Here is an 18,332-nt window from a genome sequence, read left to right on the forward strand (position 1 = left end):
GTATGAGCGGCAGCAACTTGAAATTAGCGGAGGTTGAGGCCCCAGATAACTCAGACGGTGTAACGCTGTGCCAAGATGTGCTTGCAGTGCACCAAGGCATGTTTAGCCACAGGGTGATCCTCATTACCAACAAACACTGTCTGCCTGTGTCCACTCATGCGAATGGACAGTTTGTTGCTGGTCATTCCCACATATAAAGCTTCACAGTGTAGGCAGGTCAGTTGGTAAATCACATGGGTGCTTTCACACGTGGCTCTGCCTTTGATCGTGTACACCTTCTGGGTTACAGGACTGGAGTAGGTGGTGGTGGGAGGGTGCATGGGACAGGTTTTACACCGGGGGCGGTTACAAGGTTAGGAGCCAGAGAGTAGGGAAGGTGGTTTGAGGATTTTATAGGGATGAACTAAGAGGTTACGAAGGTTAGGTGGACGGCGGAAAGACACTCTTGGTGTTGTGGGGAGGATTTCATGAAGGATGGATCTCATTTCAGGGCAAGATTTGAGGAAGTCGTATCCCTGCTGGAGAGCCACATTCAGAGTCTGATCCAGTCCCGGAAAGTATCCTGTCACAAGTGGGGCACTTCTGTGGTTCTTCTGTGGGAGGTTCTGGGTTTGAGGGGATGAGGAAGTGGCTCTGGTTATTTGCTTCTGTACTAGGTCGGGAGGGCAGTTGCGGGATGCGAAAGCTGTTTTCATGTTGTTGGTGTAATGGTTCAAGGATTTCGGACTGGAGCAGATTTATTTGCCACAAAGACCTAGGCTGTAGGGAAGGGACCGTTTGATATGGAATGCGTGGCAGCTGTCATAATGGAGGTACTGTTGCTTGTTAGTGGGTTTGATGTGGACGGACGTGTGAAGCTGGCCATTGGACAGATGGAGGTCAACGTCAAGGAAAGTGGCATGGGTTTTGGAGTAGGACCAGGTGAATCTGATGGAACCAAAGGAGTTGAGGTTGGAGAGGAAATTCAGGAGTTGTTCTTCACTGTGAGTACATATCATGAAGATGTCGTCAATAAATCTGTACCAAACTTTGGGTTGGCAGGCTTGGGTAACCAAGAAGGCTTCCTCTAAGCGACCCATGAATAGGTTGGTGTACCAAGGGGCTATTGTGGCACCCGTGGGTGTTCCCTTTAATTGTTGGTATGTCTGGCCTTCAAAAGTGAAGTAGTTGTGGGTCAGGATGAAGCTGGCTAAGGTAATGAGGAAAGAGGTTTTAGGTAGGTTGGCAGGTGATCAGCGTGGAAGGAAGTGCTCCATCGCAGTGAGGCCCTGGACGTGCGGAGTATTTGTGTATAAGGAAGTGGCATCAATGGTAACAAGGATGGTTTCCAGGGGTAACAGATTGGGTAAGGATTCCAGGCGTTCGAGGAAGTGGTTGGTGTCCTTGATGAAGGATGGGAGACTGCATGTAATGGGTTGAAGGTGTTGATCTACGTAGGCAGAGATACGTTCTGTGGGGGCTTGGTAACCAGCTACAATGGGGTGGCCGGGATGGTTGGGTTTGTGACTTTTAGGAAGAAGGTAGGGGTACGGGGTGTCGGTGTGGTCAGGTGGTTGATGGAGTCAGGTGAAAGTTTTTGTAGAGGGCCTAAGGTTCTGAGGATTCCTTGAAGTTCCGCCTGGACATCAGGAATGGGATTACCTTGGCAAACTTTGTATGTGGCGGTGCCTGATAGCTGACGCAGTCCCTGAGTCACATACTCCCGACGATCAAGTACCACGGTCGTGGAACCCTTGTCTGCCAGAAGAATGATGATGGATCGGTCAGCCTTCAGATCACTGATAGCTTGGGCTTCAGCAGTGGTGGTATTGGGAGTAGGATTAAGGTTTTTTAAGAAGGATTGAGAGGCAGGGCTGGAAGTCAGAAATTCCTGGAAGGTTTGGAGAGGGTGATTTTGAGGAAGAGTAGGTGGGTCCCACTGTGACGGAGGACGGAACTGTTCCAGGCAGGGTTCAATTTTAATAGTGTCTTGGGGAGTTGGATCATTAGGAGTAGGGTTAGGATCATTTCTCTTCGTGGCAAAGTGATATTTCAGCCGAGAGTACGAGTGTAGGACAGTAAATCTTTGACGAGGGCTGTTTGGTTAAATCTGGGAGAGGGGCTGAAGGTGAGCCCTTTGGATAGGACAGAGGTTTCGGATTGGGAGAAAGGTTTGGAGGAAAGGTTAACTACTGAACTAGGGTTTTGTGGTTCCAGATTGTGCTGATTGGAATTTTGAGGTTTTGGAGGGAGTGGAGCTGGAAGTGGGAGATTGAGTAGATGGGAGAGACTGGGTTTGTGTGCAATGAGAGGAGGTTGAGGTTTGCTGGAAAGTTTGTGAAGTGTGAGTGAGTTGCCTTTCCGGAGGTGGGAAAGCAGGAGATTGGATAGTTTTTTGAGGTGGGGGGTGGCATGCTGTTCTAATTGCGGTTGGCATGTAGGAGGATGCTCTGAACAGCCAGTGTGGATGTGGGAGAGGAAAGATTGAGGACTTTTATTAAGGATAGATCTGGACTCACAGTGAAGAAGAACTCCAGAATTTCCTCTCCAACCTCAACTCCTTTGGTTCCATCAGATTCACCTGGTCCTACTCCAAAACCCATGCCACTTTCCTTGACGTTGACCTCCATCTGTCCAATGGCCATCTTCAAACGTCCGTCCACATCAGACCCACCAACAAGCAACAGTACCTCCATTATGACAGCTGCCACCCATTCCACATCAAACAGTCCCTTCCCTACAGCCTAGGTCTTTGTGGCAAACAAATCTGCTCCAGTCCGGAATCCTTGATCCATTACACCAACAACATGAAAACAGCTTTCACATCCCGCAACTGCCCTCCCGACCTGGTACAGAAGCAAATAACCAGAGCAACTTCCTCATCCCCTCAAACCCAGAACCTCCCACAGAAGAACCACAGAAGTGCCCCACTTGTGACAGGATACTTTCCAGGACTGGATTAGACTCTGAATGTGGCTTTCCAGCAGGGATACGACTTCCTCAAATCCTGCCCTGAAATGAGATCCATCCTTCATGAAATCCTCCCCACAACACCAAGAGTGTCTTTCCACCGTCCATCTAACCTTCGTAACCTCTTGGTTCATCCCTACGAAATCCCCAAACCACCTTCCCTACCCTCTGGCTCCTAACCTTGTAACCGCCCCCAGTGTAAAACCTGTCCCATGCACCCTCCCACCACCACCACCTACTCCAGTCCTGTAACCCGGAAGGTGTACACGATCAAAGGCAGAGCCACCCGTGAAAGCACCCACGTGATTTAGCAACTGACCTGCCTACACTGTGAAGCTTTCTGTGTGGGAATGACCAGCAACAAACTGTCCATTCACATGAATGAACACAGGCAGACAGTGTTTGTTGTTAATGAGGATCACCCTGTGGCTAAACATGCCTTGGTGCACGGCCAGCACATCTTGGCTCAGTGTTACACCGTCCAAGTTATCTGGATACTTCCCACTAACACCAACCTGTCAGAACTCCGGAGATGGGAACTTGCCCTTCAGTATATCCTCTCTTCTCGATATCCGCCAGGCCTCAACCTCAGCTAATTTTAAGTTGCAGCTGCTCATACCTCATCTGTCTCTCAACAACTTCTTTGCCTCTGTACTTCCGCCTCGACTGACATCTCTGCCCGAACTCCTTGCCCTTACAAACGTCTGCTTGTGTCTGTGTATGTGCGGATGGATGTGTGTGTGTGTGTGTGTGTGTGTGTGTGTGTGTGTGTGTGCGTGTGCGCAAGTGTACACCTGTCCTTTTTTCTCCCTAAGGTAAGTCTTTCCGCTCCCGGGATTGGAATGACTCCTTACCCTCTCCTTTAAAACCCACATCCTTTTGTCTTTCCCTCTCCTTCCCTATTTCCTGAAGAAGCAACCGTTGGTTGCAAAAGCTAGAATTTTGTGTGTGTGTTTTTGTTTGTTTGTGTGTCTATCGACCTGCCAGTGCTTTTGTTTGGTAAGTCACATCATGTTTGTTTTTAGATATATTTTTCCCATGTGTAATGTTTCCCTCATATATATATATATATATATATATATATATATATCAGCCTTCGCAGCTCACCTCATGGAAGATTGTCACACAGTACATAGTACGAAAAACAATTGCCCAGTCCTCCATACAGTGAAAAGGGGATACTTTTTGGATATTTATGAAGACTGAGAAATGTACACCTACTGAAAAAAAAGTCCAAGGAAAAGGCTCCCAAAGAGCAATGCACATTAAGAAACAACAGTTTCTTAGGTATCTGCTGCCCCGTTTTTGACAACTTCCTTTAAAGCCATTCCACAATTTCAAAGCTATGCCTAGACATTTGTGTATATATATTAACAGTTGACAATGTGTCCAAGCTACGTTATACCCTTCAGCAGTTCTCAGTGTTTTAAATTTTGCTCATTAGAGGACTTAATCTCGGGCTCAACTTGAACATCCATCCTCTGTACTTATTTTACACTTATATTAAATTGAACCCCCCCATGAACCATGGACCTTGCCGTTGGTGGGGAGACTTGCGTGCCTCAGCAATACAGATGGCCGTACCATAGGTGCAACCACAACGGAGGGGTATCTGTTGAGAGGCCAGACAAACATGTGGTTCCTGAAGAGGGGCAGCAGCCTTTTCAGTAGTTGCAGGGGCAACAGTCTGGATGATTGACTGATCTGGCCTTGCAACATTAACCAAAACGGCCTAGCTGTGCTGGTACTGCGAACGGCTGAAAGCAAGGGGAAACTACAGCCGTAATTTATCCCGAGGACATGCAGCTTTACTGTATGATTAAATGATGATGACGTCCTCTTGGGTAAAATATTCCGGAGGTAAAATAGTCCCCCATTCGGATCTCCGGTCGGGGACTACTCAGGAGGACGTCGTTATCAGGAGAAAGAAAACTGGCATTCTACGGATCGGAGTGTGGAATGTCAGATCCATTAATCGGGCAGGTAGGTTAGAAAATTTAAAAAGGGAAATGGATAGGTTAAAGTTAGATATAGTGGGAATTAGTGAAGTTCGGTGGCAGGAGGAACAAGACTTTTGGTCAGGTGAATACAGGGTTATAAATACAAAATCAAATAGGGGTAATGCAGGAGTAGGTTTAATAATGAATAAAAAAATAGGAGTTCGGGTAAGCTACTACAAACAACATAGTGGACGTATTATTGTGGCCAAGATAGACACGAAGCCCACACCTACTACAGTAGTACAAGTTTATATGCCAACTAGCTCTGCAGATGATGAAGAAATTGATGAAATGTATGATGAGATAAAAGAAATTATTCAGGTAGTGAAGGGAGACGAAAATTTAATAGTCATGGGTGACTGGAAATCGTCAGTAGGACAAGGGAGAGAAGGAAACATAGTAGGTGATTATGGATTGGGGCTAAGAAATGAAAGAGGAAGCCGTCTGGTAGAATTTTGCACAGAGTACAACTTAATCATAGCTAACACTTGGTTCAAGAATCATAAAAGAAGTTTGTATACATGGAAGAATCCTGGAGATACTAAAAGGTATCAGATTATATAATGGTAAGACAGAGATTTAGGAATCTGGTTTTAAATTGTAGGACATTTCCAGGGGCAGATGTGGACTCTGACCACAATCTATTGGTTATGACCTGTAGGTTAAAACTGAAGAAACTGCAAAAAGGTGTGAATTTAAGGACATGGGTCTGGATAAGCTGAAAGAATCAGAGGTTGTACAGAGTTTCAAGGAGAGCATAAGGGAACAATTGGCAGCAATGGGGGAAAGAAACACAGTTGAAGAAGAATGGGTAGCTCTGAGGGATGAAGTAGTGAAGGCAGCAGAGGATAAAGTAGGTAAAAAGACAAGGGTTGCTAGAAATCCGTGGGTAACAGAAGAAATATTGAATTTAATTGATGAAAGGAGAAAATATAAAAATGCAGTAAATGAAGCAGGCAAAAAGGAATACAAACATCTCAAAAATGAGATCGACAGGAAGTGCAAAATGGCTAAGCAGGGATGGCTAGAGGACAAATGTAAGGATGTAGAAGCTTATCTCACTAGGGGTAAGATAGATACTGCCTACAGGAAAATTAAAGAGACCTTTGGAGAGAAGGGAACCACGTGTATGAATATCAAGAGCTCAGATGGCAATCCAGTTCTAAGCAAAGAAGGGAAGGCAGAAAGGTGTAAGGAGTATATAGAAGGTTTATACAATTGCGATGTACTTGAGGACAATATGATGGAAATGGAAGAGGATGTAGTAGAAGTCGAAATGGGAGGTAAGATACTGCGTGAAGAGTTTGACAGAGCACTGAAAGACCTGAGTCGAAACAAGGCCCCCGGAGTAGACAACATTCCATTAGAACTACTGACGGCCTTGGGAGAGCCAGTCATGACAAAACTCTACCACCTGGTGAGCAAGATGTATGAGACAGGCGAAATACCCTCAGACTCCAAGAAGAATATAATAATTCAAATCCCAAAGAAAGCAGGTGCTGACAGATGTGAAAATTACCAAACTATCAGTTTAATAAGCCACGGCTGCAAAATACTAACGCGAATTCTTTACAGACGAATGGAGAAACTGGTAGATGCAGACCTCGGGGAGGATCAGTTTGGATTCCGTCGAAATGTTGGAACACGTGAGGCAATACTGACCTTACGACTTATCTTAGAATAAAGTTTAAGAAAAGGCAAACCTACGTTTCTAGCATTTGTAGACTTAGAGAAAGGTTTTGACAATGTTGACTGGAATACTCTCTCTCAAATTCTGAAGGTGGCAGGGGTAAAATACAGGGAGCGAAAGGCTATTTACAATTTGTACAGAAACCAGATGGCAGATGTAAGAGTCGAGGGGCAAGAAAGGGAAGCAGTGGTTGGGAAGGGAGTGAGACTGGGTTGTAGCCTCTCCCTGATGTTATTTAATCTGTATATTGAGCAAGCAGCAAATGAAACAAAAAAAAAAAAAAAAAATTGGAGTAGGTATTAAAATCCATGGAGAAGAAATAAAAACTTTAAGGTCCGCCGATGACGTAATTCTGTCAGAGACAGCAAGGGACATGGAAGAGCAGTTGAATGGAATGGATAGTGTCTTGAAAGGAGGATATAAGATGAACATCAACAAAAGCAAAACGAGGATAATGGAATGTAGTCGAATTAAGTCGAGTGATGCTGAGGGATTTAGATTAGGAAATGAGACACTTAAAGTAGTAAAGGAGTTTTGCTATTTAGGAAGTAAAATAACTGATGATGGTCGAAGTAGAGAGGATATAAAATGTAGACTGGCAATGGCAAGGAAAGCGTTTCTCAAGAAGAGAAATTTGTTAACATCGAATATAGATTTATGTATCAGGAAGTCGTTTGTGAAAGTATTTGTTTGGAGTGTAGCCATGTATGGAAGTGAAACATGGACGATAACTAGTTTGGACAAGAAGAGAATAGAAGCTTTCGAAATGTGGTGCTACAGAAGAATGCTGAAGATTTGATGGGTAGATCACGTAACTAATGAGGAGGTATTGAATAGGATTGGGGAGAAGAGAAGTTTGTGGCACAACTTGACTAGAAGAAGGGATCGGTTGGTAGGACATGTTTTGAGGCATCAAGGGATCACAAATTTAGCATTGGAGGGCAGCATGGAGGGTAAAAATCGTAGAGGGAGACCAAGAGATGAATACACTAAGCAGATTCAGAAGGATGTAGGTTGCAGTAGGTACTGGGAGATGAAGCAGCTTGCACAGGATAGAGTAGCATGGAGAGCTGCATCAAACCAGTCTCAGGACTGAAGACAACAACAACAACAACAACAACAACATTAAATTGAAATAATTACTATTGGCATTTTGTTTGGAAAACATGCAATTTGAAATTTTGTAACACATGAGAGAATAATTGTTCTGAAGCTAAAGCATTGTAATAGTTTTGATGTTTCAGGTTGTATAGTTTTATCATTATAACCTCACTGGGTGCAAGCTATTTAAATCTACTTGACTTTTACTGTTTTTGTCATTGACGTTGCTTCTCTACAGCACAACATAAGTTTTTTAATCTTTCAGCACTTGTACTATACACATATAAGCTTTGTGTCCCATTTGCTACTACATAAAGTATATATACATCCATATTATGCATTAACAATGGCAGATTCAGGTGCACTTGATAATGGACTAGTATACAGGCTGAAACACTTCATGTGGAATTAATAAAGTTCTAATTAAGCAGCTGAAGTGGCTTTTCATTAAATGAACAATAGTTGTGGAATCAGCACTACCCAAACATGTAGGAGCTAATAATTTTTCAGTAATAGTAAGTGAGGAATGAGGCTCAATGGAATCCATCCAGAAGGAACTGCTTTTAAAATGTCGAGGTTGATTTTAAAATTCTACACTGAGATTTGGCAGATCTCCATCCTGGCTGCTACAGAGATGCAGAATTACCTTTAAATTTGATAAACATTAAGAAGGAACACGCTCCAGATATAACTTACATCATTGTTTGCTATCCTTTTAGGTAGACATCATGTACACTGATAGTTATAAGCAAGGGGGCTCCCATTGCTGTTGTGTTTCCCGGTCATGTCCTCAGGATTTTCCCTCGCACTGAATACATTGTATTTAGTGCAGATGAAATGTCTCCAAAGCAAAAAAGTCACATCTGCTTCAATTCCCATAGTGCCCTGTAGATATTGCAGCAAATGTTTCCAATAGAGAAAATGACAGACAGAATGGCCCTCTCCTTGTTCAGCAGCAAGGGAGGCATGTGCCATTTTGCTGAGTACCATGGGATGTGGGAATCTGGTGAAATGAGCATGAGACCAAGGAGTCCCACCGTGAGTGGGAGAGCCATACAGCTGTGTGAGTAGAAGTGACTGGCAGTAAGGTGCAGTAAGCTGTGGCGGGTGAAAAACAGTGGTCTACTTCATACCAGTCATTCCAGTGGGATGTTAAGTGGAGTCCTGCCCTCTATTTTAGCTGAAGTTTAGAGAAATGTGGTAAATCTTTTAAAATTGTGTGTAACATCTGAACTCTAGTCTAAGCTTTTAGGCTGAAGTTGTTAATGTGTATGTGGCTGAGCCCTTTGTAGTCCAGTGATCATCGAACTGTATGATGTACTATTTTAATTCTTTCACTGTGGTGATACCACTACTGATGAATGCCATATTAGAGCAGTATACAAATGGGTTCAGAAAACATGTTAAGGAATTGAAACTGTTAGCAAGGAAAAGACTCCTGTTTTTGTCTCTTCTCTGGAGGCATTAACAGAAAAATCTTTCCTGTGTGGACATTTGAGAGATATTTTGTTTCATCTTGAAAATGCCAAAGGCACTACAAGGGAGCTCATTGTCATTGGATAATTTAACTGATGATTAGATTATGTTAGGAATCAATAGAATAGCACATGGTTTAAATTCTTGTGAGAAAATTGTGTGTGTGTTAATTTTAATCCTTCCAGTCTTCTTTTCAATTTTCATTATTGCCTCCTCTTATGGAGCACACCTTGTATGGCGTGCTATCAACATCATAGTGACTGACTTTCTATACCATTGCTCGTCATACAGTCGAGTGAATGTTAATGTATCAGTTGCAAGCAGTGTGGCCGTTTGGAGTTTACCTTAAGCAGACATGTCCGATTATTCTATAAGAATCTTTTCCCACATCAAGCCCATTAATTATCAGTTATACCTGCACCTTGATAGCTGCCCCCAATTCCACAATAAAAGTCTCTCCCACACAATCTGGCCTCAATTGTATAGTGCATTTGCAGCAATAAACAATTCTTTGCACAGTATGCCGAAGGGCATACTAAAGCTTTCACAGACAAGTATTATCGCCCATCCCCTCTCCAAAAATAGTTCACAAACAGATTTACGTTGAGGTGACAAAAGTCGTAGGATAGTGATATGCATATAAACAGATGGTGGTAGTATTGTATACTCAAGGTATGAAAGGGAAGTGAATTGGTGCAGCTATCATTTGTACTCAGATGGTTCACTGGAAAAAATTTCTGACATGAGTATGACTGCATGACAGGAATTAACAGACTTGGAATGCAGAATGGTGGTTTGAGCTAAATGCATGGGCCATTCCAGTTTGGAAATCGTTAAGGAATTTGGTATTCTGAGGGCCCCAGTGTAAAGTGTGCTGAGAAATTTCAGGCATTACATCTCACCATGGACAAAGCAGTGGCCAACGAGATCAGTGCCGTTTGTGTCGAGTTGTCAGGGCTAACAGACAAGCAGTTCTGCATTGAATAATGGTAGAAGTCAATGTGGGATTTATGATGAACATATCCTTTTGAACAATGTGCAGGTGCTGCAGTGCCTCTCCTGGGCTAGGAACCATATTGGTTGGACCCTAGATGACTGGAAAGCTATGGCTTGGTCAGATGTCCCAGTTTCAGTTGGTAAGAGCTGATGGTAGATTTTGAGTGTGGAGCAGACCACTTGAAGCCATGGACCTAAGTTGTCAACAAGGCACTGTGCAAATTGGTGGTGGCTCTTCAATGGTGTGGGCTGTGATGATTACATGGAATGGACTGGGTCCTATGATCGAACTGAATCGATATTGACTGGAAATGTTTGTTGTCATCTACCTGGAGGCAACTTGTAACCATTCATGGACTGCATGTTCCCAAATAACTACATGCCACATTACGGATCGACAGTTGTTCGCAACTGGTTTAGAGCATATTCTGGACAGTTTGAGTGAATGATTTGGCCACCCAGATCGCCTGACATGAATCCCATCAGACATTTATGGGACATAATCAAGGGCTCAGTTCATGCACAAAATCTTGCATTGGCAACACTTTTGTAATAATGGATAACTGTAGAGACAGAGGGCTCAGTATTCAGTATTCTTACAATGGCTTGTTGAGTCCATGCTAATCGAGTCTCAGCACACCACCAGTCAAAAGGAGGTTTGACATGATATTCCACATCTTTTGTCATCTCAGCGAACCAGTTGCAAAGGAGCATCCCTCTCATCACCCAACAACACCCTATTTAACCACTTGCCCATATTCTTTGAAAGACCTTCACCTAGTTATCATCATATCTGGAGATAGAGAACAATCCTTCCTTCACCTTCCAAAGTGGTATTCCAGATCCCACCCAATCCCTAAAATATCTTAGTGTATTCTAAGGCCACACCTACTCTCAACCTCTTGTTGCCTGAGTAATACCTATGATGGACACCCAGGTGCAAGACCTGTCCAATGTAGCCATCCTGCACTTTCCATGGCAAGCGTATCCTATCCCATCCTAGCAGAGGTGTGGCCACTTGTGAAAGCAGTCATATAATTTACCAGCTATGCTGTAACTGCAGCATACCATGTATGTGAGTATGGCCGCCAACCTTCTGTCCACATGAGTGAGTGGCAACTGCCAAACTATGGTCAAGAGTAGTATTGGTGTCCCCGTGACTTAACATACTTCTGAGCATATTGTTGTTGTTGATTTTAGTGACTGCTTCATGATCCTACCATTTGGATTCACCCCCCCCCCCCCAAATCCTTCCTCCTTTCCAGCCAATGTCAACTTCTCCAAATTACCTATGTAGAAATTTTCCTTGCAACACATCATTTGATTCCATGAGCCTCCTGGAATAAGTGTCTGCTAGCACCTTTCCCACATCCACCTCCACCTCTGCACACCACTCCTCAGTTCATTCATTGTACATTCTCATTCTTCTCTATGTTGTTGCCCTCTTCCCCCATTCTATATCAAATTCCAGTCCACTACTCCATGTCTTCGTGCAATGTCCATGACTCCTACTGCATGCACCACAGTGAGCTCAGCAATGCCACTTTCCTACCCTGTGCACTTGCTGCCCATCTATCTCAGCTCTACTTCCAATTCTTCTTTCTGCTCCCTGTCTGCTTTCTTCCGCTTCCCATACCTGCTAATACAACCTTTCACTCAAGTCAAGCTGGCTATTGATAAAATGTTGTTGGCCAGGACACTGTAGCTCAGCAGACGTGTGTGATTGTCACTGTGTGTGTGTGTGTGTGTGTGTGTGTGTGTGTGTGTGCGCTCTGTTAACTGTGAAGAATGATTTCTCCAAATGCTCAGGAGTGTCTTAGGCTTATTTATGAACCTATTGATGATTTAGTGAAACACACAGGTGAGCTGTTACCTTCACTCCTGCCTTACTTATGTTCCGCCAGGGAATTTTCATTATTATATTTCTGTCTATATGTTTCCTGACTCAGACACATCCAACATGATTATACTACACTACACACTTTGCCCGAAGTGAAGTGGTGCAGTGGTATCACATTTGACTCATATTTGTGAGGATGATGATTCAGATCCCTTTTCGGACATCTGTAGTTATATTTTCTGTGGTTTTCTTAAACTGCTCAAGGCAAAGGCTGGGATGGTGTTTTTAAAGGGCACAGCTGATGTCCTTCCCTGGCCTTAACTTGTATTCAATATCTGATGACCTTGTTATTGATGTGGCACCAATTTCTACTCTTCATTCCTTTTTACATTCTTTGGAAAATTGCGTTTTGATTTGTACATTATTGTTATTTTTGTGGCAGGTGAGGATCTTATTATCAATCCTAAGGATTTTCCAGGCATTAAACAAGGAAGTGTAGTTGAAATATATCTTCCTGAAGATGAGTTCAGCCGCCTGTTGTTGCAGGTTACTTCATTCAAGGAAGACATGCAAAGCAAAGGTAAGTAAAAATAAAAATAAAATAAAATAAAAAAATAGAAAATGCAAATGTGATTATTCTGACATTGTTTATGCAGTTACCTTGGGTATAAACTGTTATAACTAATACCTACAGCCTATGCACATAATGCATACATCATTTTTGTATTATTGCTTTTTTGGTTTCCCATCTGTTGATTGATTTATTCACCCTAGATTGAAACATATAACAGGAGAAATAAAGAGCAAGTGTTCATATTTAGGCAAAGGCATGTATTTACTTTTGTGGAAAATACAACAGTAAAGAGGACCACACTAATAAACATGCACAAAATATTTCAGCCATGTAACTTTATTATTGTAGTAAAAGATGAGAATAATTTTTTACACACTCATGGCAGTGCACCATTGCTTAAAACTCTAAAACAGCAGTGGAAAACAGTACACATAAAGTCTCTGTCTGACGGATTTGAAGAGATTGTGAACTCAGTGTATTAAGTTTGCCATAAATCATATTTCTTTATAAGCTGTCATATTTTCTCAGTCCATTCTGGTCTCCACTTTCCGTGTGTCTTCTGTTAACATTCAATGTTGATAGTTTAGGTGAGATTCAAAACCCTCAAAAGAATCCAATTATGGAATCCAAAACAGCTAAATCCTAAGAGTGCATTGCACTTCACATGCAGTGAACAGAATTTTGTACATTCTTGGGGAGTTGCACTGTTAGCACTTCATTGGTTATCAGTTAGATTCTGGTTGATGTTTATAATGCAGTGTTTCATTTGAGGAGATATTGGTGTTAAAAATTCTAAGAGTATTCATCATATTGTTCCAATAGATTTGACAGACTTATATTGACACTGTTTATTTCTCTGTGTAAACATTGCTGGGGCACACCTTGACATAGTCTTCACAATAGGACATGCTGTCCAGAAAAATTTTCTAACCGTTAAAGCTGATAAGCTATTTACAATTTTTCCAGGTTGTAATACATTGATGTATAAGGATGACCTTACGAAGGTTCCAAGAATTTGCGACTGAGAAGGGATATGTGGATATTGGCTTGCCATGTATCTTGACATTAGTGTACAAATTTAGATTTAATCCTGTACTTAAACAAAATAAAATATCATTATTAGTTGTATAAGTCAGTTGAAATTTTTTAATATTCCTTCTTCAGTGATATTCGTTGAAGTGTAGATGCTCATTTCTTGATTTATGGGCTCTGTTCAGTGTGTATACTTCAGAAAGGAGCAGAAAGAGAGAGAGAGAGAGAGAGAGAGAGAGAGAGAGAGAGAAGAATAGGGTTGGAAACAGTCGAATGAAAACAGTCGATTCAGTCAGTTGTTGGAAAACAATCGACTCATTCAGTTGTAGATTTATGTATCTGTTGAATTATTCATTCATTCTTTAGAGTGAAACCAGTCTTTGGGAGCAACTGAATGGAAACAGCTGACACAATCTGGCAGTGTTTTGAGTACTGACTGAGTTATTCATTCTTTATTTTCAAGTGAAACCAGTCTTTAGTTCTTCTGTTGGTTGAAATATGTATTCATTTGTTCATTCAGCTGAAACCACTGTTTAGTTGATTGAATTATCCAGTTGTTCTATTGAGCGAACCAGTCTGTAGTGTTTTTACTAGGTGAAGTAAAACAGTGGTATACAATACAAATTAGGGCTACATTTAGTCCTAGAAGGTAGCTGCAATCCCAGATATACATGAAGACATCTCAGTGGTTATGCTAAAGTTAAAATACGTAGTATAAATACTCATTTAATTATGTATTGGAGGACTAATTATTATTTTCATCATTTAAAACTGATATATAAACTGCTGTGCATTAAACTGTTCCAGGTGCAATTAACATCATGTAATTAATAAAGCTTCATTGGTAGTGCAAAGTTGCAGGCATGAAAGTTCTGTTACAGGTATGTGAAGAAGAAAGGATACATGGCAGATTTCTGTGACTGTTTGCATTCCATTTTACTGAAAAGATGTGATGATGTCCATTAATTAATTATATAAAAAAACCTATATATGTAGCTAGCCTCTGAGTGTCCTGCTCACTTCATGTCAGGGTAGTGCTGTTGCCAGGGCCAGCTGGTGTGAGAAAGTGGCGTGGTGGCCGGTAGCTACTAGTGCCGGTCCCAGCAGTATCCTCCACTTGTGCTGACCACCATTCCTCTTCGCACTGGGTACAGTGCTTGCTGTGGCAACAGCAGGAGGAGGCTGTAGTGGTGGTGGTGCCACACGCGTGCTCCAATTGTCACCCTCCCCCCTCCACACACACACACACACACACACACACACACACACACACACACACACACACACACAAGCGAAATCACCAAACCCAGAGACTGAGTGAAAACATTCATATAGCAGCTGCAGTTGAGAGAGACATATGCCAGTCAATTGTCTCACATTGAATGAAACCACTCAAACTTGGTCAGTGAGCGAAAACATTCACGTAACGGCCACAGCCAGTGGAGACTTGATTCAATCAGTTGTCTCGTATTGAGTGAAACCACATAAACTCGGTGCGTGAGTGAAAACATGCATATAGCAGACATGGCCACAGAGACTAGTTTCATTTGGTTGTTTCATTGAACTGAAAAAAACCAACTGAGAACAAAAAAGACTGATCAGTTGGTGGTTGAAAACAGTCTGTTGCCCTATCAGAGATCAGATGAGAGAGAGAGAGAGAGAGAGAGAGAGAGAGAGAGAGAGAGAGAGAGAGAGAGAGAGAGCACTATATTAAGTAACCTGGGCCATTTACATGTGCAGATTGGGAGAACTGCTAGAAAAAGTTATATCTTGAGATGATGAACCAAAACTGTAAATCGTATTACTTTATTGTTGGTGCACATCATCTGTTGCACACAGTTTTGTACACTTATAGCCTTCTGAAGTGAATAAAGTACCACTCAGTACCTGTAATAAATGTGGAATTTGAATAGACTCTTAGAGGAATCCTTGCTTCAAACTAATTTGTCAGTAAACAAGAGCTATTAACTTACATGAAGCATGGTCTGTTATTGATCTACTCTTCTATTTATTGACACATTAACTTTCACATTTAACTGAATTTAATCTGTAGCACAAGATGATGGCTTCAGTGAAAAGATGCAATATCAAACAAGTGCACCCATTTCTTTCAGTGAACAAGAAAGAGATTACTGAAGCACTCAGTACAAAAACTGAGTACATCACTGTAGGCATAGATATTTGTCGAATGAGACCAGTGTGATGTGGTTACTAATATGTCAACAGAGAAGAGAAAAAAATGTCGTTTTGAATTATGCAAATCTAAACAGAATGCTTTCTGACCACACTGTGCCTTTGTGGCATTATAATCTGGCATTGGCTGTAGCAGCTTTGAGTCCAATAGAATTTAATGCTGACACTGGCCTGCTCTGTCCGTAAGAGAATCAATCATGGCAAAGTTGTTCCACCTGGTGTGCAGGATATGTTAGGCAGATGACCTGCCATCAGACTTTAAGAAGAATTTAATTATTCCAGTGCCAACCAGAGCAGGTACTGATTGTTCTGAGTATTATCAAACCGAAAGGTTAGCAAATAATGCTCTAAAATACTAACACAATATAATCTACAGAAGGAATGAATGGCTTATTGAAGATGACCTGTGGAAAGATCAGTAGGGGTTCCGAAGATCATCTTAGAAGATGCATTTAAAAAAGTGGAACCTTCATTTATAGCATTTGTAGATTTAGGACAAGCTTTTAGCAATGAAATGGGGTGGATTGCTACTTACCACAGAGTGGAGCTGTTGAGCTGCTGACAGGCACATTTTAAGTATGTTTAAAAGTAGACCAAGCTATGAAGCTATCAGAAAAATTCTTTCCTCAGATATAGAAAAACACTAGCTCCCCCCCCCCCCCCCCCCCCACACACACACACACAAACACAATCTACTTTTAAATGTATGTTAAATGTGACTGTCTGCCACTAAGTGGCTTTTCTGTGTTGAATCGCAATCTCTCCAGTTTTACTGTTGTTATCTCATCCCAGCTTTTCCATTTCTTTTTCTTTCTTTCTTTCTTTTCTTCTTCTTCTCCTCTCTCTCTCTCTCTCTCTCTCTCTCTCTCTCTCTCTCTCTCTCTTTTGACGGCGTTGACTGAAGTACACTCTTGAAAATTGTGAATGTAGCAGGGTTAAAATACAGGGAGTGAAAAATTATCTACAAACTATACAAAAACAAGACTGCAGTTCTAAGACTTGAAGCATGTGGATGGGAGGCAGTAGTGTACAGGGCAGTGAGACAGATTGTAGCCTATGCTCAGTGTTATTAAATCTGTACATTTAGCATAATTAACATTTGGGTAGAAGAAATTGAAAACATTGATATACTGATGACATTGTAATTTTGTCGCGAGAGGGCAAAGAACGTGGACGATCAGTTGAACGGGAAGGTAAGTGGACTGGGTGGGTAGTATGTTGAAAAGGGATGCTAAGTGGAACATGAATAAAAGTATAACAAGGGCAAACACATGCTCTCTAATTACATCCGGCAATCCTGAGGGAATTAGATTAGGAAAGATATACTAAAGGTTTAGACAAGTTTTACTATTTGGGCAACAAAATACGTAAATGATGGTGGTAAAGGAGAAGAGGATATAAAATGCAGACTGGGAATATTGAGAAAAGCTTGCTTGAAGAAGCTAGACGTGTTACCATCAAATATAAATTTGTGTGTCAGGCACTCTTTTCCTCAAACTATTTTTCTGGATTTTAGTCCTGATGTGGAAGTGAAATGTGGATGATAAGCAATACAGACTAGAAGAGAACAGAAACTTTGCAAATGTGATGCGCTTATAGTGTAAATTATGTGAATAGCTCAGATGAATTTGATTTAAAAAAAATACATGGCAGATAGTGCAGTATTATTATGTACATGGAATGAGTGTACGTGGTTGGCAGTAGGACAGTGTCCTCTTAAACAAAACACTGTGCACTGATGCAGCTGTGAATAAATGCATGTAATATGTAATAGCGATCCAGTTGAAAATGTTCTTTCTAAGATTCTCAGTGTAATATTTTGCCCTTTGCATCTGATTAATTTTACAAGAGCTGCTGGGTGTCCTCAAACATCTGAGAGGATGATAAGTCCTTAATGACAAATTTGTTCAATTTTCAGGATATGAAGAAAGTGAAAGAAATATGCTCTAAAATTATTATCATATAATTTGGCATAATTTTTTTTATTTTACTGGTTTTCCAAAATGCATATTATGGAACATTGTTGGAAGGTACTGACTTTTTAAATTATTTTTTTCCTCAGATACGATAAGTGTTGAACAGAGTATTGCCACTGCGTTTCAACTGCGAACATATGCTGACGTGTGTGTGAACATAGTAAACCCTGCAGATGTAGCTTTGGATTCTGTTGAGCTGACATTCAAAGACCAGTATTTGGGGCGAAGCGAAATGTGGAGACTAAAGAACAGTCTGGTAAGGAAAAAGAAAGAAATAAGACTTTAAAGTATGCTTCCTGTGGGATACTTTCTATACATTTTTTCTTTGTCATTGTCCATGGAGTAATGATTAAAGTAGAGGAAACAAGCTCCAAACACTTCCCATTAGTTTTCCAGGAAAAGAAATAATTGGCTTCATCTCCTACATGTCAATAAGCAAAATGGGAGATGTGTTTTGTGCTGTTTATCGTGCACCCATGTAGTTTAAACTCAAGTGTGCTAAACA

At 41.5% G+C, this 18,332-nt stretch overlaps 1 protein-coding gene across 10 annotated transcripts in view; it reads left to right on the forward strand.

The window, feature by feature from the left end:
* LOC126275021 (GATOR complex protein Iml1) overlaps positions 1–18,332 on the forward strand; it is a 520,849-nt gene that overhangs the window by 8,109 nt on the left and 494,408 nt on the right. For all 10 annotated transcript variants that reach the window (XM_049977169.1, XM_049977163.1, XM_049977164.1 and 7 more), the window contains exons 2-3: positions 12,495–12,632; positions 17,914–18,083. In XM_049977169.1, coding sequence (XP_049833126.1) covers positions 12,495–12,632; positions 17,914–18,083 — 308 coding nt within the window. The remainder of the gene's footprint in view (positions 1–12,494; positions 12,633–17,913; positions 18,084–18,332) is intronic.

This window comes from Schistocerca gregaria, chromosome 1 (assembly GCF_023897955.1).
Source record: "Schistocerca gregaria isolate iqSchGreg1 chromosome 1, iqSchGreg1.2, whole genome shotgun sequence".
In the NCBI taxonomy this organism is placed as follows: domain Eukaryota; kingdom Metazoa; phylum Arthropoda; class Insecta; order Orthoptera; family Acrididae; genus Schistocerca; species Schistocerca gregaria.